This window comes from Gopherus evgoodei, chromosome 5 (genome assembly GCF_007399415.2).
Source record: "Gopherus evgoodei ecotype Sinaloan lineage chromosome 5, rGopEvg1_v1.p, whole genome shotgun sequence".
Lineage (NCBI taxonomy): Eukaryota > Metazoa > Chordata > Testudines > Testudinidae > Gopherus > Gopherus evgoodei.
In genome coordinates, this window is record NC_044326.1 from 52,951,637 (window position 1) to 52,979,280 (window position 27,644).

General features: G+C 41.6%; 1 protein-coding gene across 3 annotated transcripts in view; it reads left to right on the forward strand.

Annotated features, from left to right (window-relative positions):
- The window catches only part of PDGFRA (platelet derived growth factor receptor alpha), a 53,730-nt gene extending 26,906 nt beyond the window's left edge, over positions 1-26,824 (forward strand). For all 3 annotated transcript variants that reach the window (XM_030563984.1, XM_030563983.1, XM_030563985.1), the window contains exons 9-23: positions 1,524-1,650; positions 2,666-2,859; positions 3,371-3,465; positions 3,573-3,705; positions 12,597-12,701; positions 14,104-14,214; positions 14,487-14,640; positions 15,161-15,327; positions 16,895-17,010; positions 17,428-17,550; positions 18,126-18,237; positions 21,091-21,190; positions 21,315-21,420; positions 23,031-23,266; positions 24,517-26,824. In XM_030563984.1, the coding sequence (XP_030419844.1) occupies positions 1,524-1,650; positions 2,666-2,859; positions 3,371-3,465; positions 3,573-3,705; positions 12,597-12,701; positions 14,104-14,214; positions 14,487-14,640; positions 15,161-15,327; positions 16,895-17,010; positions 17,428-17,550; positions 18,126-18,237; positions 21,091-21,190; positions 21,315-21,420; positions 23,031-23,266; positions 24,517-24,664 (2,027 nt within the window). In that variant the 3' untranslated portion in view covers positions 24,665-26,824. The remainder of the gene's footprint in view (positions 1-1,523; positions 1,651-2,665; positions 2,860-3,370; positions 3,466-3,572; positions 3,706-12,596; positions 12,702-14,103; positions 14,215-14,486; positions 14,641-15,160; positions 15,328-16,894; positions 17,011-17,427; positions 17,551-18,125; positions 18,238-21,090; positions 21,191-21,314; positions 21,421-23,030; positions 23,267-24,516) is intronic.
- Positions 26,825-27,644: the final 820 nt, after the last annotated feature.

Consider the following 27,644-nt stretch of genomic DNA (forward strand, 5'->3'; position numbering starts at 1 on the left):
CTACTTCACAAGGGATTGCTTTGAAGATGAAGAGTGCTAAGTGTTATGATTTCAGCAGCAATTTAATTTGGCTGCTTCCCTGCCATGTCGCTTACTAGCACAATACTAGCTGCTTGGCTGGAGCTGGATTGGTGTTTTCCAAGAGTAGTTCCTACCGGGTATGTCAATTGTACTGACTGGTCACACAGGTAAGATCCTTAGGAACAACAGGTCACCTTTTGCCACTCCACACTTACGCAGTTTATCATCCTCTGCAGAAGAAGCACATTGTGGAAACAATATTTCCAGTATTGCCAGTCCCAAAAGTTCAAAATAATGAGTCAGATCTGCTAAAATCTTGAGTTTACTTGTGGCTTTTTTTGTCTATCTTTTGATTTTTGAACTCGCCCTTCCATGCCAGTGTTTGTGTGACAGTTACAGTGTGGCCAACTCTCCCAAATTAATAAAGTGAAGTGACTTTGGTCCCCTCCGCAGGAGTCCTCACTGGCTGCCTGATGGTGTGGAGCTTCCAGCTTCTCTCCAGATCCCAACATTCTAACTAATTACATCAGTCCCACATCTGCCCATCTGTCAGCCTAGCAATTAATTTCCTCCCAGCCGCCACCACATCAGTTCTGCCCCTTATTCAGTTCCCACATCAATTCTGTCTCCCCCAACCCAACACTTGCTGTTCCCCAAGCCTCACCTCTTCTCCTTTTACAGCTCCAGGGGTTTTTTACCCCACCCTCCACCCTCTGCCTCTGTCCAGGCTGGCTGTTGCATGGATGTCAAGGGGAAGGGGGAAGGAGCAGAGAGTAACCTGACCCAATTTTCACAAGGAGGGAAGGGAAAAAGGAGCAGAGCCACCCTGAGGTGCGAGGTGCTTTCTGCTCCCTCCTCCTGTGAAAATGGTATCAGCTTCTCCCTCTCTTCCTTCCCCTACATGAAATGTCCTCTTGGCTCCTGAGGGGCCAAGCTCTGGCTGCTTCCTGCAGGTGTTCCCATGTTACAAATAAGTAATAGTAATAGGGATATTGCTAAATGGCTGAGTTCTGGGAGGTGAGTGGGAGGGGGAGTCCTCTGGTTTTCTCTGTATTTTTCATCTTTACTCTCCCTGTGCTCGCAAATGAGTCTTGAGTAGGGAAGGATAAGGTTCCCACTGCATCCAGTCAGGGACATCCAAATTGCCACCCAGCTGGTGTCTCTCAGGAGCAGTGTGAGGCTCTCATGCTGTCTGTATGCCCCAGGACCAAGCACACCCCTTCCACAGCACCCGCTTCTGTGACTGTGCTGTAGCCTGGGCCCTGTTCTCTCCCACAGGATATAAGTAACTTTCATCAAAGTCAGTCTGAGTTATTCATATCTTTCAGGGGAAAATCAGGCTCTGGAGAGCAAGCAAAAAGCTTAGGACCCAGACTTGGATTCCCTGAGGCTGCTGGCTAGGCAAATGACAGCAATTTTAAACGTCTGTCTTGTTCCATTTGTAATTCTATCCCGACTAAAGGGGGGAAAATTCTAACATACTCTTTTTAATTCACTTCTAGTTTCAGCTTCAATTCTAGACCTGGTGGATGATCACCAGGGCTCTGGAGGGGAACAGACGGTCCAATGCTTGGCAAAAGGGACGCCTTTCCCTGACGTGGAATGGCTGATTTGCAAGGACATTAAAAAGTAAGAAAAACAGATGTGCTTTTATCTCTAAATGTGAACGTTTTTCCTTGACTAACATAATTTAAGCTCGTGACACACATTCCTTATCAGCCCTCTGGAAACTATGATTCTGGTTTGTCTTGCCAAAGTGACAAGTTGTTTATGCTTCATCAGCATATGGATGGGGTGGGGATTAATATCATTCCTACTGATTTTGTCCTGTAGAACACATCACTGTATCTATTTAACAGGTTTCTCTAAGATGTGGTACCTAATTAGTGATGAGTGAGCCTCAGGGAAGTTCAGATGAGCAAGTCAGATGCTTATTCACATATCTTTTGAGACTTTCCTGCCATCTCCTGGACAGACTCATCTATCCCATTACCCTTTCACACTCCCACATCCACCCTTCTTCCTGCAACTGAGTCCACCGTAGATAATAATATTTTTTTACATTCAAAGTGCTTTAGAAATGTTAACTAATTAATCCCCTCACATTTGTTGATCTAGTTCCGGGGTCACCCCTTCTCCCACTCCTCTGGAGACAATCGAACAAGGAGACAACAAACCTGATGGGGCCCAGCAGCCCTGGTAACCTCAGATACTTTATGTTGTCCTTATACACACATTTCACACTACTGTATGGGATTTCTCCCTCTCTTCTATCCCAAAGAGATTTGTGGAGCACTGGGGCTTCAGAGGCCAGCCATGAATTCTGGGGTGTAATGAGAAAGCCCCGGAGCAATGCGAAGTTTGGACTAAGCAACAGTGGGCTGCCAGGCCTGCTGGGCTCCATTGCTGGCGCTTCAAAGGTGGTAGTGCTGGTAGGGATCAGAAATTCATTGGCTCTAGGAGTAGGGGAGCCAGAGGATTGTTAGGAAGTGGGTACATACTTAAACATCTTTGGTCCTTAAAATGATTCTTGCCAGAGAAAGGGAGTAGGGAAAGGGTGCTTAGGGTGATCCTCGTTTTGTTTACACTTGCTCATCCATACATAAATCTGATGTCTATATTCATGAATATTCTATTTCTGCAGATGCAGTAATGATACCTCATGGATGCTTCTGACTAACAACATCTCAGATGTACACATGGAGGCTCATCGGGTTGATAAGGACCAGGTGGAAAGCCAGGTGACCTTCCAAAAGGTAGAAGAAACCCTGGTAGTACGGTGCATGGCGAGGAACACTCTTGGTGCCGTTACTCGGGAACTGAAGCTTGTGGCTCCTAGTGAGTTAACTTTGTCACTCCTGAGAGATTTAAGTAGCCATTTCAAACTCCCCCTCAAATAAACCCAATCAAATCTGGAAATAATTATGCAGTGTGAATGTCTAATAGGTAAAACACCAGCTCTTTGAAAGTAAATAATGATGAAAACAGATTTGGCAGCTCTTCCCCAGACATTTGAGCAAGAGCCATTCTCCAGGTCTTAACTCTGAATCTATCTTTCCCATATTATGTAGTTCCATGATCCATCTTTTCATTTTAGTTACTAATGGCCATGGAAGTATCTTCCAGGCAACCACTGTTATTTCTGAAATAGGAAGGCAAGGTTATTATAGGCAGTGAATGACTTAATGCCCCCTGCCTCTGGAGACTGCACTTTTCACATCTACAGTGCACAAGAACTTTGATGGCAAAGAAGGTGGGAGTCTTACTGTCACCTACAAACTTGGGCCTCTGTCACATCCCTCTGCATTCAGAAGGCAAATCTAAACTGAGGCCTTTTCTTTTACTACAGCATTGCGATCAGAATTAACTGTGGCTGCAGCAGTCCTAGTGTTAATAGTGATTGTGATTATTTCACTGATTGTCCTGGTCATCATATGGAAACAGGTAACTTAAAATATGTGATTTCTATACTGAATTGAATTAGTGATCTGACCCATTCTTAAATCAGGCATGAGCCTGACAATTTATGTTTCATTTATTGTGCACGGCAGAAACCAAGGTATGAGATAAGATGGAGAGTCATTGAGTCTATCAGCCCTGATGGCCATGAGTACATTTATGTGGATCCAATGCAACTGCCCTATGACTCAAGATGGGAGTTTCCTAGAGATGGATTAGTACTTGGTAAGAACTTTGAGATCCTTTTCTTTTGTAGAGATAAGATGTTGATTTAATGCATGTGGGGAATCAGAGCTCTTGACCTGCACTCATTGGGTGAGCTCTGTGAAGAGCCAAACTGTGGTAGATAAAGTCTATTTATAGAGAGAGAACTCTCTATGTTGCTAAATGGAATGATCAGACCACGGCAATTCTATGCTATCCAGTATTAATAGAATTCTTAACCTGGTATAAAAACAAAACCAGAAAGGTCTTGCAAAACATCTAGAAATCAGAATGCCCTGCCAACTATAAAAGTACCACTGCCCTGTACTGGACAGAAGCTCAGACATGCCCAAGTGTGCTTGATTATGTCACCCTATAGTGTCTGGACCATAGACCATATAAACCCTAATACTATTAAAGTTCATGGAAAATTCTCCTTTAGTGGCATTGATAGGAGCTTTGGATTTGGGAACAGAAAGTCCAAGGACAACTGTGAATCTCTGTGGCCATGGTTGGCAATACAGCTGATAACCATTATGTTCTGTGCTGCTGCAGAATTGTTACAAAATTATTAACAATCAAACAAACAGATTTTTCTTGGAAAATTATTCTGAATACAACAAAAATACATCTATCTACCTACCTATCTTAGCTCCTTGACTTTCCTCTGAAATCCTCTTCCCTCTGTCACATCACCATCCTCCCTGACACCCAGACTTGAAATCTGGGGCCATGTTTGACTTCTACCGTTCCTTCATCTCTCACATCCAACTTATTCCATAATATTTCTGAGATCCAAATTTTTCTCTTTCCAGACAGCAAAGCTCTCTCCTGTCTTGATTACTGTAACCTCTTTGTCTCTGGCCTTTCTTCTCTTCACATGGCTCCCCTCAAGACCCTACAAAACTGTCACTATCTCTTTCAGTCTTTCCTTTGGCTATCCCTGCTTCAGTGCCTCAAGTTCAAGCTCCTTGTCCTTGCCTTCAAGGACTGTGGAACTGTCCCTCCCTACTTACCTGCCTGTCTCTCTCCTCATCCTTCCCATTGACCACTCTTCTCTACCAGAGATAACTGCCTTGAGCCCCATACTTTAATGTCTCCTGTATACCTCTTCCACCCTGTTTCCACACGGTTTCACACATAGTACCTTCCCCAAAAGGTTTGTCAGGCCATTAGCCTCTCCTTCCCTCCCTAAATTCCTGCCTTACCATTCACTTCTGCTGAGATGCCCACAAGAAATGAGTCAGCAGGGGCCTTTTAATTTTATTAGACAGTTATAGTTATATGTGTAGAGACCCAATGTAATCTGGAAGTAGTTATGCAGTTTTATTAAAATATTTTAAAATTATAAATCCATGATGTCAAATGCCATTGTTACATAAACTTATTTCTATGAACTCTGCTTTTTTTCTTTCCACCTCTGCTTTACTGTTTTGTTGTCTCTTCGTGATGTCTCATGTGGAATTCAATTATAAGCTTTTCAGGGTAAGGCTCTCATACCATTATAGATGACCTGTAAATACCCAGCACAATTCTGGGTAGCATAATATAATAAATAATTGTCTGTCTGTCTGCCTACCTGCCTCTTTCTCTCTCTCTCTCTCTCCTATCTATAGCATCTTAAGCATTTCTAACATCCCCATTATGGAGATATCTATGCACCAAATATTACACAAACACAAGTGAAGAAAACTATGAGAGATATTTTTATACACTTTATAAAACATGTTCTATTTCTATTTCCTGTTGTGTGAGTCAATATAATCAAAAGCAGTTCTTGCCAGAGAGAGGATTTCTGTTGATTCTCAAGTGAATGTATGACAAGGAATTTCTGATTCAGAAATAAATTCACTTAATTAAATTTGCTCTGCTAACTGCAGATCAAACCATGGAGGATACTTATGGGAATTATTTGACTACATCGCTGGCTTTAATTATGTGTATAAAACAATTATTGGAATTGGGTTGTTAACAGTCCACCACAGTAATTTTTGTCTCTTTGACTCATCAGCATCAGTTTACTTCAATGCATTCTTGTCTATGAGTAAATTCAGGAAGGTTAACTTTAGAAAATGGCACTGCATGTTCTTACAGCAATCTGGGTAGCACAAGTATTTTTCTTGACATAGTGAACATACATTCATCAGATATATCTTTCTTATGAGACAGTTATATCATATGGGCCATATTCTGCCCTCATTTATGCCAGTGAACCCCATTGACTTTACTGGTATGATGGGATTTTTTCCCCCCAAATGGAATTTCTGCTATTCTATCAGTTAGATAGCAATGCAGTAACTTACTGAAGATCTTAAAGGTTATCCAAAGCCTTTAGGAAAATCTGGGGATGTGGCTTAACTGGTGTTGCTCCTTTAATGTGTGTACTTCCTCTTCTAGCTGTGCGAGCCAGCCAGCATCCTTCTACCTGCTTTACAGGCTTGTGGTATCTGGAGTGCAATACCATGCCAGGTGACCATAGTCAGCTTTGGGTTACTGGAGTTTCAGTTGACTGGAATTCAATAAACTGAGGTCACACTGACAATTTTGCTTTGTTCTTGTTCCCGCAATGTATTACAGTGACAGAGTATGAGTAGCCCAAGCTGACTCACCACTTGGTGCTCTTTGGAAGCATCCCCACCTGGGGTAAATTGAGGAAGTAATAATTTAAGTTCTCAGTGATTAACTAATTAGCTGGTTGATTCAGCTCAGTCAGCTGGAATTTACCCTTAAAAGAGAGAGGCAGGAAGACCCCAGGGTAGAAGGCTGTGCCTTCCAGCCAAAGAAGCTCAAGATTTCAGAGAGGTGAGAGGTCGCCCTTGCCCTGTGCCTTGGTAGGAGATGAAGACTTTGGGAGAAGTTATGTTATGGGGAACAAACATTTATAGAGCACATTGTAAATAAAGCACTAGGTGTGGAATTTGCCACTGGTGTGTGTGAGGACTATTTTGCAGTAAAAATCCAAGGGGAGGGAACCCTGTCCTGTGAAAATAACATATAGTGATGGTGCTTAGATACTATAAACGTAATGAGTTGGGACTATCTGAGAGAGAGAAATTATATTGCAATGATATGATTAATGTGTTTGAACATCAATTCCCTCTGCTGGATATAACCAGAACTGCCCTGCTATGTGTCATAGGCCTTCCACTGCTAATAGCTAAATGACTTTCTTCTTTCCCTGAAGTGGTAGGGAATAGAGTTTTTGAGTACCAGGATTTGAGTTCTATCCCTGCTGTTGCTGTGGATTTCTGAATGGCCATAGTGTGTGACACTCATGATCTCCATAGTGACACTCATGGTCTCCTAGATGGCCACTGATTTGCCACAATAGGCACTTCAGATTCTTAAACTCTGGGTCAAGTGCTGTAGCTCTCTTTAGAAATCTCACACTGGTACCTTCTTTGTATTTTGTCAAATCTGCAGTGAAAGTATTCTTGAAACAAACAACATGTACTGGGTCATCATCTGAGACTGCTAAAACATGAAATATATGGCAGAATGTGGGTAAAACAGAGCAGGAGACATATGATTCTTCCCCAAGGAGTTCAGTCACAAATGTCATTAATGCATGATTTATGTATTTTTTTAAATGAGTGTCATCAGCATGGAAGCATGTCCTCTGGAATGGTGGTTGAAGCATGAATATGGCTTACAGAATCTATCCCTTATTAGGCACTATCACAGACTAGCATCTCATGCCAATGACCATGTTACCATTTGGAGGCTGGATTTGAAATGAGTTAATTGTCACAATCCAGATTGAAGTGAATAGTCTCCATTTCACAGGTCTACTTCTGGAGCAGCTCTGCTGAGTTCAGTAACTTCCCAGATTTATGCTTGTGCTCCATGAGAGCAGAAATTGGCCTAGAATTGCCAAAAAATGGCACCTCTCTTCAGCAATCTCACCAGAGAAGTGGAGAAGCGAATGGGGATGGAGGCTGAACTGAGGCATTTTCTCACCCCTGGATATGGCCCTCTCTTTCAGTATGAAGAAGCTTGTTATCCTTGCTGTCTGTCCATGTAAAGAAATAGAAGAATTCACTCTCCAGGGCTGTTCCTCTGGCACCTTTTATAGTAAAAATAAAAGAAAATGTATAGTCTGGTGGGGGGCTGCCAGTCAAGGTCTCTGTACCAATAGCATAAGGAGCTTTTCTCTGTGGCAGATGCAACATCCAGCTCTAAGCAGTTAATTCCCACCTGATATCAAAATGCAAGTGTAAACGATATAGTGAACAGGACTTTAAAAAATATGTGAAGAGGGGGTGAAAAGGAGAAATAATGAATCCCTGACATTCAGGAAGTACTCCCACCGTTCTCCACAAGTCCCCAGATTTAGCTGAGATGCCAATGATACGATTGTGGGTGGAATTGGAGAGTGCAGATGACAAGATGAAACCGCATCAGCAACATGTTTTAAGGGGCTGCATCCTGCCATGTGGTTCACAGATCTGCAATCTGAAAATGTTCCATGGCTAATTTACACACACAGGATGGCAGAAATTTTGTAGGAAGATTCTCACATCCTGACTGGTAAGGGAACCTACTGATGCACAAGAAGCTGAGAGAAAAAATTCTCATATTGTTTTGTAACCAAGTTATGAGAGACCTGAGGAAGGATTACAGTAAGGCCAGCACTGACCGGTTTTGAAAATCCCATCTTTCCTGTCTATCTTGGTGATACATGCATTTTTTTGGCTGGAATTTTCATATAGGAGTTGGTCTATTAATTCCAGATAGGCCATGCACTGTGTATTATGGTTAAGATAAACAGTAGCTTCTAGAGAAGCATCATCTCCAGAAGCGCAAGAGAGGGCAAGTGCAATATATGGCAGATATGTATAGATCTCATGAACATAAAAAGTTGCAATGTTGTATTTCCCGATAAGAATGGAAACCGGATGATCTTTTATTTGTACTGGTAGGAAAAAAAAAGTGCATCAGGAATGTGATCACATACTGACATCTGGAATTTATGAAATCCACGGAATTTACTAATTTGGGTGTATTTTTGCATGTTGCATATTTCATTAAAAGTCTGCCTCAAGCCTTCATATCAGTTCCATACACAAATCAACATATCCTTAGAACCCTGGCCAGGGTTATTCTATCTACTACCCAAGATCCACAAAGCTGGAAATCCTGGACGCCCCATCATCTCGGGCATTGGCACTCCCACTGAAGGGCTGTCTGGATATGTGGACTCTCTACTCAGACCCTATGCCATCAGCACTCCCAGCTATCTCTGTGACACCACTGATTTCCTGAGGACACTACAATGCATTGGTGACCTTCCAGAAAACACCATCCTAGCCACCATGGATGTAGAGGCTCTCTACACAAACATCCCACACACAGATGGAATACAAGCTGTCAGGAACTGTATCCCTGATGATGCCACAGCACAACTGGTTGCTGAGCTCTGTGCCTTTATCCTCACACACAACTATTTCAAATTTGATGACAATATATATCTCCAGATCAGTGGCACCGCTATGGGCACCCACATGGCTCCACAATATGCCAATATTTTTATGGCCGACCTGGAACAACGCTTCCTCAGCTCTCGTCCACTCACACCCCTTCTCTACCTATGCTACATTGATGACATCTTCATCATCTGGACTCATGGGAAAGAGACTCTGGAAAAATTCCACCACAATTTCAACAGCTTCCACCCCACCATCAACCTCAGCCTGGACCAATCTACACGGGAAGTCCACTTCCTAGACACCACGGTGCAAATAAGTGATGGTCACATTAACACCACCCTATACCGAAAACTTACCAACCGCTATGCCTACCTTCATGCCTCCAGCTTCCATCCCAGGCACACCACACGGTCCATTGTCTACAGCCAAGCACTGAGGTACAACCACATCTGCTCCAACCCCTCAGACAGAGACCAACACCGACAAGATCTTCACCAAGTATTCTCAAAACTACAATACCCACACGAGGAAATTAGGAAACAGCTCAACAGAGCCAGACGTGTACCCAGGAGCCTCCTACTGCAAGACAAACCCAAGAAAGAAACCAACAGGACTCCACTGGCCATCACATACAGTTGCTAGCTAAAACCCCTCCAACGCATCATCAGGGATCTACAACCCATCCTGGACAATGATCCCACACTTTCACAGGCCTTGGGTGGCAGGCCAGTCCTCGCCCACAGACAACCTGCCAACCTGAAGCATATTCTCACCAGTAACTGCACACCGCACCATAGTAACTCTAGCTCAGGAACCAATCCATGCAACAAACCTCGATGCCAATTCTGCCCACATATCTACACCAGCGACACCATCACAGGACCTAACCAGATCAGCCACACCATCACCGGTTCATTCACCTGCACGTCCATCAATGTAATATACGCCATCATATGCCGGCAATGCCCCTCTGCTATGTACATCGGCCAAACTGGACAGTCCCTACGGAAAGGGATAAACGGACACAAATCAGATATTAGGAATGGCAATATACAAAAACCTGTAGGAGAACACTTCAAGCTCCCTGGCCACACAATAGCAGATCTTAAGGTGGCCATCCTGCAGCAAAAAAACTTCAGGACCAGACTTCAAAGAGAAACTGCTGAGCTTCAGTTCATCTGCAAATTTGACACTATCAGCTCAGGATTAAACAAAGACTGTGAATGGCTTGCCAACTACAAAACCAGTTTCTCCTCCCTTGGTTTTCATACCTCAGCTGCTAGAACAGGGCCTCATCCTCCCTGATTGAACTAACCTCTTTATCTCTAGCTTGCTTCTTGCTTGCATATATATACCTGCCCCTGGAAATTTCCACTACATGAATCCGACGAAGTGAGTATTCACCCACGAAAGCTCATGCTCCAAAACATCTGTTAGTCTGTAAGGTGCCACAGGATTCTTTGCTGCTTTTACAGATCCAGACTAACACGGCTACCCCTCTGATAGTTCCACACACAGTTCTTCTTCCCCATACTGAATCCACAACAGAAGACTGAATGCGCTAATCAACTATTTTTGTCTGAACTGATCTGTGGGCAGAATAAAGTGCGTTAAACATAGAGTGTGTAAGTAGAGCACTTGGAAACTGCAATAACATCTATTCCTGCATATGAAACACATTTGTATATTAAACTTCAGAGGATTTTTCCCTCAAGTGTAATCAACATGTATTTTAACTTCTCTCAGATTGTTGATAGTCCCTGCTTTTGTATTCTTAAACTGAGCTGGTACCACCATTAGATCTATCGTGTTGTTAGAGTGTGGACATAAGGGTCTAAGGCACTCCGCTGGATTATCGTTTAGATTGATAGTTCTGTATGACTGTGACAGTGCTGCCTGTGGGAGCCAGCTAAGGTCACTCAATCAGGGTGAACTGCAAACAAAACGGAGCAGACAAAGCCCAAACGCTGGTGGTTATTCCAATACTAGGGTGTACCAAGCCAGCACAAAACAGCTTCTATAGTACCTCACTAGTTACTTAGAAGTCCAAACAACGCAGTTCCCTTAAAGAGCCCAGCCTCAGGCCTCCGTCCAGACACACCTGTCAGATATGATGATGATTCCTGAAAATCTTACTTCATCATATAAAAGAAAAGGTTCTTCCAATCCCAAAGGATCAGCCACATACCCAGGTCCAGTTATAACTTAGATCTTACCCAAAATACATGCTATAGCCAATTCTTATTAACTAAGCTAAAATTTATTAGAAAAGAAAAGAGAGAGAGGGTTGGTTAAAAGATCAATATACATACAGACTTGAATTCAACTCTTGAGGTTCAGATACATAGTAGAGGTGAGCTTGTAGTTGCCAAAAGTCCTTTTAGAAATAGTCCATAGGTTATAATCCAATGTCCATATTCAGGGTGACTCCAGTCAGTGACTGGGGATCTCAATCCTTGTGGCTTAAGGTTTCCCCCTCTTGAAACCCAAAGCAGTTCTGAGATGAAGAAGGATCGTGTCCCAGGCTTCTTATACATTTCCAGCAGCCTTTCAGCCTGAGAAAACAATAGGCTTAACTCCTTCTCCCAAACATCCTGGCAATTAGCACAGAGTAATTTATCCATTAAACAGTTTAAATACAGGTTACCACAACCTTCAAAGAGACACATAGACAATAATACTATTTCACTCAAGTATCATCTTAAATGCTAATATTCCTTTTTTGATCTTTGAATTAAAACTATAGCAATAGACAAGACTTGTTTGCTTACACCACAAGACCTGAGCAAACACCTCCCCTTCTACCTCTAACAATACAGACTTGCATTTCAAAGCTCTATTCATTTACAGATCTTGCTAACCAGTTCTTAAGGTTCACCCATGGGTCAGGCCAGTTGGTGAGGTGAGTTAATTAACTCTTTCTGGCCCTGTCACCTTTCAGTGAGATATTATATTATACTCATAACATCACAATGACATGGTATCTAATGACAGTAATGGCATCAAACTGATGGTGGGGTAAGCAGGTACCACTCAACTGAAGCCAGTTACACCACAGCAGAATTTGGAACAGCGAATTTAGATTAGACATTAGGAAATCAGTGTGCTATAGTTAAAAATGTTCAGCCAAAGGATTAGGGTAGTGGACAACCGTGAACGAAACAGTGAATTTCAGTGCTGTCACCTCCTGCCATACTAGCTGATTAATAATGTGCTCTTGTCCTCTTGTTTACTTGGCTTTCTTTAGGAATATTATTTAATTCAAGCAATTCTTTTTCATGTTTTGTCCTTTTCTGCTTAACTGTTTTTTTATTGGTGATAGGAGTAGACAGTAACAATAATAATAGTTTTGGATGAGCAAGGATGCTCATTCTGCATAAATAGCAACACATACCAGCAGCATTACATAAAGAGCAGTGGCAGCAGAAACTGAGATAAGCTATCAGCAACTGTTCATTGAATAACAAACTCTATCGTCTGCAGGTCGAATCCTAGGTTCAGGTGCATTTGGGAAAGTAGTTGAAGGAACTGCATATGGATTAAGTCGCTCTCAACCAGTGATGAAGGTAGCTGTGAAAATGCTGAAACGTAAGTGATCCTCACAGTGTCAGTATCCAAGCCAGGTGGTAAAAGATGATGAAGGATTATTAGCATTGTCTTAATTTATGATACCATGTTGCAGCTAAGTAGAATCAGTCAGGTTCTCAGCTAGTGTAGATCACCTGAGTTTCACTGAAACTAAATAAGCTTATGCTAGCTGAGGAGATGGCCCAATGATTTTAAAAGAAATTTAAAATTAACATCTACAGCATAAATGTGATAATGGTCATCTTTCACACAGGCAAGAGCTACATTAGTGGTAAAAAGCACGATAAACTTTTGAAATCTAGTATCTCTGTTTTTGTAAGTATTTCTCATAGTGGTGCTCTAACATGGGCATAGTGGTCTGGTGGCTAGCACTTGCATATATAAATCTTACAAGCCAGATTGGTTGGTGCAAGATTGGAGGGATTGGACAAAGGATTGTGGGCCTCTGATCTTAGGGCTGTCTGGCTGCCAGTCTGAACCTGCATAAAATAGACTTGCCGCAGGGTTGCCCTACTTTATTCCAGCAGCCCAGTGCCCCCAAGGGCTAGTCCAGCCAGTGGGTGCTGTCAGGGAGTAGAGATGCTCAGTAGGCAGTGGCGGCTCCAGACACCAGCGCAGCAAGCACGTGCCTGGGGCGGCAAGGGGGGGACCCTGCCAGTCCCTGTGAGGGCGGCAGTCAGGCAGCCTTCAGTGGCTTGCCTGAGGGAGATCCGTTGGTCCCACAGCTTCGGCAGCAATTTGGTGATGGGTACACTGAAGCCGCCGGACCGGCAGACCTCCCGTAGGCAAGCTACCAAAGGCAGCCTTACTGCCGTGTTTGGGGCAGCAAAAAAGCTGGAGCCGCCCCTGTCAGTAGGGAGCTTCCAAAGAGGTCTGCCAGTGCTTAATTTGTGCTAGGGCTTGCCAGGGCTGAGCCCCAGCTCCTCTAGGCTTGGCAGTTCATAGCCCTGGCACCTCTGGGCTTGCAATGTCAGTTATGAAAGTAAAAAAAAGAAAAAGATTGAGCCTCAGCTCCTAATTGCTTGAGCCTGGAACCTCTTTCATTACAAATTAAGCACTGGTCTCTGTGCCACTTAGAAGTTTGCCCACCCATGGATGAATCCCTGAAGGGTTAGCTAACCTGGGATTATGATTGCTTTGTACCACAAAGAAGGGCAAATAGATTGGGCTCACTAGTGAACTGAGTCAAGTGAGTCTTTATTAGTGACTAGTAATTCTCATTAGACCTTCAGAAATGCCATCACCAGATAAAGTGCAAAGCCCTCCTTAAGAGGCCTCTGTGTAAATGTTTAAACAACCAAGCAATATATCATATTCAATATTTGTATTAACTGAACGGTATTAACATTTTCAAGAACAAGGATCATTGACCGTTAACTGAACTATTTTATTTTTCTGACAGCCACAGCTAGATCCAGTGAAAAACAGGCACTAATGTCTGAACTGAAGATAATGACACATCTTGGGCCTCATTTGAACATTGTGAATCTCTTAGGAGCTTGTACTAAATCAGGTAGGTTTGTCTAACACAAAATCAATGTTTGCCAAGCAACTAAAATTTAGCATTTAACATAGTCTATATGTTGAGCAAGTGCTTTTTAATATAAATGTGAGTAAATGGATGCCTGATAAAACTGCCTATATATGCTAATAGTTATATTCCCCGTTCAACAAATGGGCATGCATAATACTTAACACTTTGTCCCAGTATGCTTGGTTTTCCATTATCTTTTCAGTGATATATATTTTTTATCATCAAGGTATTATTTTGCCTTCTTTCATTAGGTCCAATTTACATCATTACTGAATACTGCTTTTATGGGGATTTGGTAAACTACCTGCATAAAAACAGGGATAATTTCCTGAGCCGACATCCAGAAAAGCCAAAGAAGGACTTGGACATTTTTGGGATGAACCCAGCTGATGAAAGCACAAGAAGGTGGGAAAGGACAAAAAAGATTATTGTTTGCCAATTAAGGGCATGATGTTACAATGCAAATCTTCATTTAGGCAAATAGCCCTACTGACTTCGCTATATGGGTTTTCTTGGCAGAACTGGACCCTGTGAAAATTGTCTGAATGGTATACTTTGATCAACTGTAATATTTAAAATAAATGACACAGGCAGCAATATTAGCTGAGTTCCTGCAACTCCCATTGAGTTCAGTGGGATGTGTGAGTGCTCAGCATTTGTGTAAATCAGGTAACTTATATTTAGACTCCTTTATCCATATTCAGACACCTAATTTCCCCACTCAGCTTTGAAAATGTTGGGCGTGGTTTTTATTTATTACTATGAGAAGTAATTTTTTATACTTCTATACATGAACTACATGCATATGACATGAGTGACATGAACTATGCCACAATGAACTATGACCCAGAAGCAGAACCATAAAGATGCCATGTGAAATATGAACCAAATCACTGGGCAATATTGTCTTTGTTTATTATTTCAGTTATGTCATTTTATCCTTTGAAAACAATGGAGAATACATGGACATGAAACAAGCTGATACAACTCAGTATGTGCCAATGCTGGAACGGAAGGAGGGTTCTAAGTATTCAGATATCCAGAGGTCAATGTATGATCGGCCTGCTTCATATAAGAAAAAATCTGTGTCAGGTAACTGCATTCATTGTTTTAAAAACCATTCTTTCAGAAACGTATGTGTTACCTCTGCCCTCCAGTGGAAGAAATTAGAACTACTCCAATATCTGGGGCAAGCCTCCTACAGTTTACCAGGGAGAAAGATTCTCCTTTAGCTCAAGTGATAGGTGCCTATGCTTGTGGGACAAGGAGAAGGGAGTTTTATTTTTGCTGCTTCTGCTGTGAAGTTCTCAGCAGCCATGGTGTGTAGCATGGTGACACTCAGGGCAGGTCTACACTACAGCCAGGGTCGATGCTCTGAGATCGATCCACCGGCAGTCAATTGAGCGGTTCTAGTGAATACCCGCCAAATTGACAGCAGATCACTCTCCAGTCAACCCCTGTATTCTACCCCAATAAGAAGAGTAAGGTAAGTCGACGGGAAAGTTTCTCCTGTCGACCCCCCGCAGTGTAGACCCCATGGTAACTCGACCTATGGTACGGTGATTCCAGTTATGTTATTCATAAAATCATAAAATATTAGGGTTGGAAGAGACCTGAGGAGGTCATCTAGTCCAACCCCCTGCTCCAGGCAGGACCAATCCCCAACTAAATTATCCTAGCCAGGGCTTTGTAAAGCCAGGCCTCACTGATGTAACTGGAGTTGCATAGCGTAGGTCGACTTATCACAATAGTGTAGATGTAGCCTCAGTCTTAAGTAGCAAAGGTATTATTACTTTTGTATGTTTTGCAAGATTCTGAGCAATGTGACAGTGATAATTAATAATAATAATAATAATAATTAATTTTTCTTTCTGTTTCCACTTTCATTGACAGACACTTATGAAAAGGAAAAAAATTCCAGATGCTTTTCTGGATTATGTAATGAGGGTGATGAAGGGCAAAGCATCCCATTCCTTTCTCCTTTTCTCAGAAACTCAAAACATTGCTTCCAAAAGAGGCTTGCTCACTTCTGGCTCTAGGCCTGAGGTCCTGAATTGCAGGACCCAGAGTTTAGTTGGCAGACCAGTGCACGGCTGCTTTGCTCAGGGCCACCAGGGGTAAATGAACAGCCTAGTCTGCTCTTTACTGTCATTTTTTTTAATTAAAAAAAAGAATGATTGCCATAGAATTCCTGATCTTCCAGTGATGGTACTGGACATGTCCTAATGCATACTTGCTGAGAAACATAACAGTGCTCAGCAAAACTGAAATGGTCAAAAATGTACAAAAGTTTTAATGGCATTACCATCTCTAAATTAATGGCTTGTTTCTAACCCCATGCTGAATAGTAAGAACAACCCAGGTAATGTAGGTGGCCTTTTCTAACTTAGCTGTTTTCCACAATCCCGTTTTTTAAAAAAAATCTATATACAGAAGACAAACAAAAACTATATTTAGCATTGGATATTTTTTCTTTTTTTAAGGAGTGCAGTCTGTGTTAGTGACTGATGCAAACAAGCAAAGGGATTATTTATTCTGAAAAGATGGTTTTGGGCCATGATACTAAAAGCATAGAAGGTAGAAAGAACTGGGCACTGGTTTCATGGCCTGAATACACTTTTATGACACAAGCATATTTTCCCTCCACCTTTTTCAACAGAACCAGAAGTAAAAAACCTGCTTTCTGACGACAATTCTGACAGCCTCAGTTTGCTGGATTTACTAAGCTTCATGTACCAAGTTGCACGGGGGATGGAGTTCTTGGCTTCTAAAAATGTGAGTGCCATGAGGAACCAAGCAGAAATGGCCTAGTCTTTTTTGGATTTAAAAACATGAAAAAATGTCCTTTTAGGGTTCTAAGCATCCTCTCCATTAACTAGAAGCACAAGACAAAAGTGATTACAAAACCAAATCCGCAGCATTTTTCTTCCCCTACACACGTCTGCCACCAGTCAGAATATTGACTGCAAAGCAGAGCTTTCTCACACCACACTGTCCTAGCTGACAAGACCCACCCCCTCTCCCAACTGCCCTTCTTGAATGCTGGCTCAATAGGTGGTCTAATTTAAAGTGTGCCTGCAAGGTCAACACATTTTGTTTTGTTTTTTCAGGGAGGGGACAGTGCATTCCAAAGGAAATGGGCCTTCATGGGAATTGGTATCTCTTTAAATGACTTATGATCTCTCCATGTAGTGTGTGCACCGTGACTTGGCAGCTCGTAATGTCCTGCTGGCTCAAGGAAAAATTGTGAAGATCTGTGACTTTGGTCTGGCTAGGGACATCATGCATGATTCCAACTATGTCTCCAAAGGCAGCGTATGTACTTATTTAATCTTTTTATTTCAGTATTTAATTGAGATGATAAGTGTCAGTATAATACTCTTTGTCAGTGTTTGGTTACACTAATGGACAGTTGGATGAAAACAAGAGGAACAATTTTTTTTCAATTAATTCACATGACTTCACAAAGTCTGTTTAAAAGATGAAAAGTCCTTGGCCAGAACTAGTATTTTGCAGGGTGAGATTTTAACTGGCAAGTTTTGTGACTGGATGAATTACTAAGGGAATGTCATTGTGATGTAGCATAACATAGCAGTCAGTGACACATTTGCATAAGCAAATCACCAGTGGACCTCCCATATCATGTCCACAAATCAACTGTCACTTGCTAATAATTTAGCAATTCAGGTACTCCTGGATTCATTATTTTGAGGAATAAGTAGAAGTTTTGCTCATAATTCTGTAACCTCTTCATATTTCCTTGAATAAAAAATATTACTAACTGCTTTAGCAAATGTGCATTTATTAAGGCAAACCTTCTTCCTACTGTCAAATGATATATCTGCTGTACTGAGCAGGATTTCTGTAATGAAATGTTTATTTTCTTGCAGACTTTTCTCCCAGTGAAATGGATGGCACCTGAAAGCATTTTTGACAATCTGTACACAACATTAAGTGATGTCTGGTCTTATGGCATTCTGCTGTGGGAGATATTTTCTCTTGGTATGTACCATGAGCACTTTACATGCAGTAATTAAGCTGGTTGAGTTCATGCTACATTAAAATAAGAACTGTAAATACTATTGTGACAACAAATTACTGGGGTGAATTGTCGTTATTATTTCTATTGGGTATTATTGGGATCAGAGTTCCATTGTGTAAGGTGCTATGCAGGCATGAAATAAAAAAGTCCCGGAGCAAAGAACTGACAATACTGGTTTATGACAAGGTGGGCAGGTTGAAGGCTGGTGCTGTTGATTGCTGCTGATTTTAAGTTGGGTGCTAGTGAACTGAAAGCCATCCTCAGCTCATTTACTTCCATCTACTGGACCAAAGGAGAGGGGCAGATTGCATGCTGGACTGTTGGAAACTTTTCTAGGCTGAGGGAAGCTCAAAGCAAACATGTTCTGGGCAGCAAGGCTACTGGAGCCGTCTGTTTGCACTGGCAGTTCTAAGCAGCAGCAGCCATTGGGTGGGGCAGTTTAGCACAAAGCATAGCTGCCCCAGGCATTCCAGTGACTCGCTTCTGGTCTGGTAGGAAGAGACTGGATTAGGTGAGTCTGCCGGAGATTACAATGATGAGAGCAGACTACAACTGTGTAATCCCTATTAAACAGCCCCAGGCTCACCACATGACAATATCCCTTAAAAACGAGCAGAGACTGTTAAGCTCTAGAATGGCTTATCACATAAATACTTCTTAAAACAGCAAAAGATGCACGTCTATCAACTGTGTTTATATGGTCCCCAGCACCTTAGCACCAGAGCTTCTCACAATCTTTTAAAATTTCCCAGCACTGCTGTGAGGTAGGGATGTATTATAACTCCCATTTTGCAGATGGGCAACTGAGGTCCTGATCCTCAAATGTATTTAGGTGCCTAAATTCTTTTTAAATCAATGGGAGTTAGGCCCCTAAATACCTTTCATCTTGGCCAGGGAGACTAATATTATGTCTACACTGCCCTGCAATGTACCAAAGTGCTGCACTGTAACCCCCCTACATGAATGCTGCGAGTGCAAACTAAAAGTTTCCTAGATTGCATTAATGTAGTCCTGCAGCAGAGGGCCTATGACACATAGTGGAGCAGTTCTTAGGATGGTGGTGTTCAAACTCAATCAGATCTTTGCAGTATAATTTCTCTCTCGCAAGTAGTCCTAACTCATCCCTGTCTACAGTATCCGAGCACCATCACTATGTGTGCTTACATTAATCATTAATATGAAATAGGAACTTTTTAGTTTGTGCCTGCAGCATCCACACATGGGAGTTACAGGACAGCACTTTGGTGTGCAATGCTATTCACAGCCCCATAGTCTGAACTGTGGGGCAGTGTAGAGAAGCCCAAAGAGACTTGCCGAAAGTCACCCAGAAAGTCTGTGGCAGAACAGGGAAGTGAACCTGGGCCACCCAACCCCAGGCTAGTACCTGGACCACTGCACTGTCTTTCTTTTCTCTCTCCTAGCATAATACACTTCACAAACATTGCAGATTGATTCTTCTGTAAGTAGGGCCTGTTACAATTGTTCCTAAAAGATATTTTACATAAAACTGTTGACCATATTAAGCTCTTTTTCTCCAGGACAGTAATGTGAGCTCTGGCATGTGTATTCATTTATTTGTATTACAGAAGCCCCTAGGAACCTCAGTCATGTGCTAGGTGCTGTACAAACACAGCATATTAAAATCATGCTACGGTTCTATGGAAGAACAGGTTCCAAAGATGTACACTAGAACCTCAACAGCTCACGCCATTGTGAATAACTGAATTTTGTAAAGGGCCAGATTCTGCCAGACTAACACATTTGGAGTGGTTTCTATTGAGTGCTGAGCTGTTGACTGGCCCATTGATTCCTGTGGGACTCCACCTGGAGTAATGAGCTGTTCAATGACAGTAAAAGTGGCAGAATATTACCCAAAGTGAACAAATGCAATAAAAATAATCAAGGATAATGCATCATGAAACGTACTTTGTTCATTCATTTTGTCAACTATAGTTTGGCTTTAATTCTAATAACACTTCATAATATAGTGTTACCCCTTTTGGGCCTGAGTGGTTAGCCAATATTCAGGGCCAACACCCACTTGATATTGATAACTTCTAGCTTAACAACACCAATCCAATTTTTTTCACAGACAGAGCTTTTGCCCAGCATATACATTTTAGAATAAAAAACATATAAAACATTTGCTGACAAGTAAAAGCCAATAAAAAGAATAGATATTGTACTAGTAAGTATACTGTAGCATATAATGTATAAATAACCAAACCTTTCCAGTATGTTAACATATGTTTTTACAGCACCTGGCAAAATGGAACTCTAATCTCAGTTGGGGCCTTGAGGCATTACAAGCAATCAATAATCACAGTAATAATAAAACCTCACTACAGTGTCCTGCTATTACATCTCTGTTGAGAGATGGAGAGACAGCAGAGATGATGGATTATTTTTTATTTAATTTTCAGATTTAGAGCATCAATCCCTAACTCCTGATATATCACAAGATTTAAAAAGAACAATATTCAGTACAGAAATCCAGTACATTGATTAAAGAGCCTTAGAAAAGCCAGCTCAACTCCCACCCCCCAAATCTAGCTCACACTCTTAGCACTTTCCAAAATTTCAGATAGCATCTAATGCAGAAAATATTAACTAGACACGTGAATTGAGCATCATCTTAACCCCCTACTCCAATCTCCATTTCCAGCTCATCAAATACCCAGCAGAAGAGATCTGTGGTTTAATGAGGGTCTGCTGGGTGTTTGGTTTTTCATATAGTTAGTTGTGGCTTATTATAACATTGGAAGTATTCAAACAATGTAAAAGAGCCACTTTTGTTGCCTTTCACCATTAAGGTGGCACACCGTACCCTGGCATGATGGTTGATTCTTCTTTCTACAACAAGATAAAAAGTGGCTACCGAATGGCAAAACCTGACCATGCTACCAGTGAAGTGTATGTATGCTCTTCTTTGTTTCTTCTATGCCAAAATCTACCTCCAGTTGATTTTGGTTTTGTCTCTCTGGCTGTAGATTTTCAACTTCCAACTGATGAAACTGGGTCTCTGTCTTATTTGCAGGTATGAGATTATGGTGAAATGTTGGAACAGCGAACCAGAGAAAAGACCTTCTTTTTATCATTTGAGTGAAATTGTGGAGAATCTGTTGCCTGGCGAATACAAGAAGGTTTGTTCTCTGGAATGTCTATTGCATTTTGTATCTGTTCCCAGATGAGTTGTAACTCAGCTGCTCAGCTCATTTGTGCAGTAAACAAGTCGTTAAGCCATGTGAACGAAATGCTTCAGATATGCTGTTGCAGTGTATAAGAGACTATAAGGCTATAAAATTAAGGTTGCTGGTGGGAGCCATTTTACAGTATTACATAAGGGACAGCACTTTCCATTTCCTGTAGGCCCATTATCATCTTAATCCTTCTGTTAATCACAGAGCTGGTCCTACATATTTGCATAGGCTTTTTTCAGAAAAGTAAAAATCCTAAAAAAAGGCACCAATTCCCCTGCGTGTATAATCTCCCCCAGCCTCTTCTCCATCAACCCCTTCTCCCCAGCTTGAACTCTGATGTCCAGGCACTAATGATCCCTCTTCACACACACACTCCTATCACTCACTCCTGCTTCCCATGCACCCATCATTTATTAGTGGGTTCCCCCACACGTACATACTCTTGCTTCCTCCCCCCACCCTTAACTCACTCTTGCCCCTCCATTCGCTTCTGCTGTTCACCCTCACTCCTGTGCCTCCATAAATCTGCTCCTCACTTCTTCTACCCATTCATTTTTCATTGCTGGGCCTCTTACTCCACAACATTCATCCCTTATTGCTGGTCCTCTACCACCCCATACATCATCCATGCTTCTCTGTATACCTCCCAGCCCCTCATTCCTGGGCCCCTGCAAACTCATGGATGGCTGAGTCCCTCTTCTTCCTCGTTGCAGAGCTCTTAATTATTTCTGCCCCTCCTCGACACACACACACACACACACACACCTCACTTGCCACCACCTTTGGCCCTATTTGCATATAACCACACTTCCTGGGCTCCATCCAATGGAGTGAGAGAGGAGAGGAATTCATCTCGCCTTCAGGAATATCCTCTCATTCCTTCCTTGGAGAAGGTGCCAGATCTGGTCAGTAGACTCAGGGGAAGGGTAGCTGCCAGGAGCCAGAGGAATTTACTCCTGCTCCCTGCCCAGAGGAGGGAAGGGAACGAATGGGGATCTTCATTGTCACTCCTCATTAGCTTAGTGGAAGGAGAGCAAGTGGAAGAGCTCTGCACACAGAAACTAGAAGGGAGAGAGATCATGCAGTGTCAGTACACTCTGATCCCCACTACTAATATTGAGTAACAGTCACATGGTAACCAGTCTCAGGGCATACATGCACCACTGAATAATTAAACTAACAACTCCCTGTTTGGATCTAGAGTTGCATCTGAAAGATGCCATCACTTGCCTGCAGAGATGTTAGTGCACCAAGGTGTGCACATAGAGGTGTACAAGCACTATTTTAAACTGAAACCCACCCAACCATCTTTTAACTATTTGTACCTGTGTGTATTATCAGGCCAGAGGCACTTGTCCAAAGAAGCCTTGTAAAATACCTCGAATAAGCCTGCACAGCTCAGCTCAGGGCAATAGAGCCACACCTGCTCACATCAAGGCAGAGTGCCTACTGTTTTGGTTTAGTTATGCAGCACAGCTAGTTGCAGCAGGTTGCTGAGGAGCAGATGCCTTCTTGTACAGCATCAAAGACCATTTTAAAATTAATCTTTTCAGAGCTATGAAAGGATTCATCTGGACTTCCTGAAAAGCGATCACCCAGCGGTCACACGCATGAGAGTGGACTGTGACAACACCTACATCGGTGTCACTTACAAGAATGAAGACAAGCTAAAGGACAGGGAGAGTGGATTTGATGAGCAAAGGTTGAGCGCTGACAGTGGCTACATCATCCCCCTGCCTGACATTGATCCCGTTTCCGAAGATGAACTTGGCAAAAGGAACAGGCATAGGTAGTTGCTGGTTACAAGTACATTATGGGCCAGATTCTGCCATCCTCACTTACCCTTCTATAGCACCTTAGTCTGGTCCAGATTCTGATACTCTTACTCTTCTTGAGTAGCACCTTACTAGAAAGCTAGCTCACTGACTTCAGTGGGGCTACTTGTAGAGTTAGGTATTATTCCTTATGAGTCAGGGTATAGAGTGCAGATCTCTGTGACTAGCCCCAATGATTTCAATGGGGCAGTCCATGAAGCCCGGTACTCATTAAGGCCTGGGACCTGCCTACTTAAGAGACCTCCTCTTTTCTTGTACTGTACTGCCATAGAGAAGGGGTCTGGCAGGTTGTTACCCATGAGGACCCTCACCTTTGGAATTAACTTTCCAACTTGGTCCAACATAACAAAATTGACTGGCCTTTGGGGCACATAGTAAGCCCCATTTGTTTTTCCAAGAATGAGCGAGTTGGAACAGGGTTTGAGGTATGTGAGGGATTGATTTATTTTATTTCAGAACTGCTGGTTCTTGTAATGGGGTTAGCTATTTTGGAGGGGTTTTTTGTGATTTTTTTAATTGGTAACAGAGCCTTTGGATGGAATTCTTATCAATGGATTCTTATCAATAGAATTAGATACATAAATAAAATACCTAATGTAAATGAGGGTAGCTGAATCTAGCACAATGTGGCTAACAGTATTTTCAGCTACATTCATTTTATACTCTGTTTATTATAAATTTAAGATCCTAGGAACCAAGTTTTGTATCTTTGGACTATTATCAAGAGAAACTGGAATGAGGTCATTTTTTACCACAGAGCAGGAGTTTCCAGGCTTGATCTAAGCACCTGTGGTCTCTGTTATACTATCTTTTCCTTAAGCATCTCACTCTCTCTCTTTCTCAGATTTTTCTGATTAGCCATTTGCCTCAGCAGTATCTGATATTGGTTGGTGGGGACTTCCTTCAAGTCTAATGTTTCACTCACGAATACTGTATGGATGAATTGGCAGGAGGCATTATCAGAAAAGTGTGGTCAACTTGCTCTCTTGAATTCCAGAATTATTCATTAGCCTCTGGTGACTTCCTCCTACCAGATGTCAATCACTCTAAGAGAAAGGTAGTTAGAGATCACCTAAGATAACCCAAGGTGCCAGAAGGTCGGTGCATAGATCCACTTCCATGTCAATGGGTCAACTGTAGAAATTTAAGTATCTTGTTTATTTCACTATGTATTATAGCTCCTAGTTTCTCTTGCCTCTTACAGTTCCCAGACATCTGAAGAAAGTGCCATTGAGACTGGTTCAAGCAGCTCTACCTTTATCAAGCGAGAGGATGAGACCATTGAGGACATTGACATGATGGATGACATTGGAATAGATTCCTCAGACCTGGTTGAAGACAGCTTCCTGTAATTCACATGGAATTAATGGACAACTTTCAGCTATGTCACAAGAGAAGCTCACCATGTGATCTAAGGACTTTTTACTCTGTAGAGAAAACCACTTTATTTCAATGCAAAGGATGTAAGGAAAGTAGAGATTTGTTTCCAGTGCACAGAGGTCATCCTGGATATGAAAGAGTGAGACATGCTGAAGTCAGCTTTTCAGTGTTGCTTTTTGTAGTACTTCAGTAGCATTTCAGTGGTATTTGCAGTTTGAATAGGTAGAAGGACAAAGGCCATAAATAGACCAGTTTTGTGTTTCAAGGGCATTCGTGACTCTGATGGATAAAATTTCCACTGCAGCAAAACGTCATCATTGTAATTATTTAAATAACTGTGAGCTCAAGGATCTTTTAAGGTGTGCATTGAATATATTCTGTGGACTTAGAAGAGATCACTCAAGATTTCTGTGTACTTTGCCACTTAATTTCAATATCAGCTGCTGCTGAACTATCATGTGAATGAAGTACATGCAAAAACCACTTTTGAAACTTAAAGGTACTGGAACTACATAACATTTTACTTTTTACAGTAATGCAAATAAAAGGGAATAATAATAATTAATTAAAAAGCCTTCTATAATAGGTGTAGAAGCCTAGTGAGTCTTTATAGAAGATAGCTGTTTTCATACTACTAGTAGTACTGTCAGTAACACTAACTGTATAGTTTATAACTCATTGTCCTTCAGCAAAAGCACAGTTGTTAAACTTTAAGTAGGTAAAGAGATTTAAGATTCAAAATGTTTATATAAAACAATTGTTGTATTTGACTGTATACAATATGATAATGGCGCTGGTGAGCTAAAACTAGTTTCACATGTAGAAAAGAACTTTGTATCTTCTAAAACGTGACGAGTTAGTTTTCCAGCATCGGATGAGTGGCTTTCCTAATACGATGATCTAAAAGCAATTAATCACCCCTTGATTTACTGAGGTTTTTTAAATTTAAAGCTATTTTTAAACCTTTCATTAATTTACACCATGTTTCCCTAGTTACTGTAAAAGGGACGTATGACTAATCAATAGCTACTTCATTGTTAGTGTTTAAATAATATTTTGCCCATCTGTTCAAAAGAGAGCTTATTTTGGGGTCAAATGTGAATAACTGATTTGCTATTTGAACTGTTCTGGAAGCAAACAAGGAAGTCTTGTTTCTTAGCCTGAGGCTCCAGATTAAATGTGCAGTCATCATTTTGTAACACATGTTCTTATCTTAGTTTTCAGGTTTCCATAGATGGAGAGGAAGCTGGCTCTGTTATCTTTACCAACCCTAACTAAGACAAGTAATTGCTTTCAAGTGTGTTGGTTATTTTGGTCTGACTCCTTCACTTAGAAAAGAGGGAGTACAAAATTTTATCCACTCTCGATTCTGCAATACTTGTTTGTTGACATCATATGTCTGTAGAATGTGCTATGATTACTGCTGTGTCTATATGATGTGTTATTGATACACGATGCTTTGGAACTCTTACAGATGAAAATAAGATACATGCCAATTATGGGCCAAATCCTGTTTGGCACTCAGCTTTTAAACTCAGTAGGAGTTGAGTGCACTGAGCACCTCACAGAAAGTGCTCAGTACCAAAAATGACACAATCAATACAAATGAGATCCGAATTCAAGCTTGTGTGGGAATTTTTTTCCTATTACATGTGGAAATGGGACCACCAGTGAGTGACTAAACAGAACAAAGTGACTGGATTCTGATCCACAAATTACAACTAAACTTGAAGGACCAGTTAAGCCCTCAGAAATGCTGTGCGCCTCCTCTTGACTTTACTTATTGCGGAGCGTTGTGGGTGAGCAAAGGAGAGCAAAATTTGGTCCCAAATGTAGTACTGCCATTATTACGGATAAATCAGTGTAAGTTTGAATTTCAGAATGTCACATGGCTAAGGCTATATGCAAAAGTATGCATGCATGCTGTTATGGCTGCAAATGAGGCATTTGCAAACAAAAGCCAGACAAGTTCAAATTGGAAGTAAGGCACAAATTTTTACCAAGCAGAGTGACTAACCACTGGAAAAAACTATGAAGGGAAGTGATAGATTCTCAGGCTCTTGATGGCTTCAGATCAAGACTGGATGTCTTTCTGGAAGATATGCTTGAGGTAAACTTGAACTACGCTTTAGTCAAACACAAGTGAGTGGGCTACACATAGGGGTAACTGGATGAAATTTAAGAGGGACATACCGGAAGTCAAACTAGATGACCTAATTTTCCCATCTAGCCTTAAACTCTATGAAGCTATGAAACACAAATGGTCTATTAGATAGCTGAAGGGTCATTTGCACTTATTTTGTGCGCTTGCTATGTCAGTTATGAAAGTTAAAAAAAAATGCTTGAGCCCTTGTACCTAATTGCTGGAGTCCTAGCACCTCTTTCATTACAAATTAAGGACTGGTCAACTGAGATGACAAATTTGTGTGTACAGTCACATAACTTTGTGTTCAAATTAGCAAGCATTTTTATATATGATCCATGTTCCATCGTGTTTGAAAATCAGGTCATGTAGGTTCATTGATATCAAAACATAGGTCATGTAACATTCTTCTATTGTCTCCCTTCCTCTTGTTGGTTTCATGCTGAATCTACAACACATCTTGGGCCTGGATCTATGCTTTAGATCGGCACCAAAACATTTACTGGCTATCCAGTCCCATTGCAATCTTAAGCCCCTCAGTCCTGCGATGAGTTGCATGCAGATGGAAGCCTGTTGTGCAGAACCCCATTGAAGAAAGCGGAGCTCAGTGCCGGTGAAGGGGTCTGTCCAACCACAGCTCATTGCAGGATTGGGGCCAGAGATACGCACCTGGAAAAAATTATTTAGATTGTAGTATAATGGGGAGTTGTTTTGTTTTGTGTTTCCAGCATTGCAGATTTTTTTCTTTTATGGCTTAATTTTGAGAAGCCACCAGAAGAGAAATTCCCAATTCCTTCCGTATAATGACA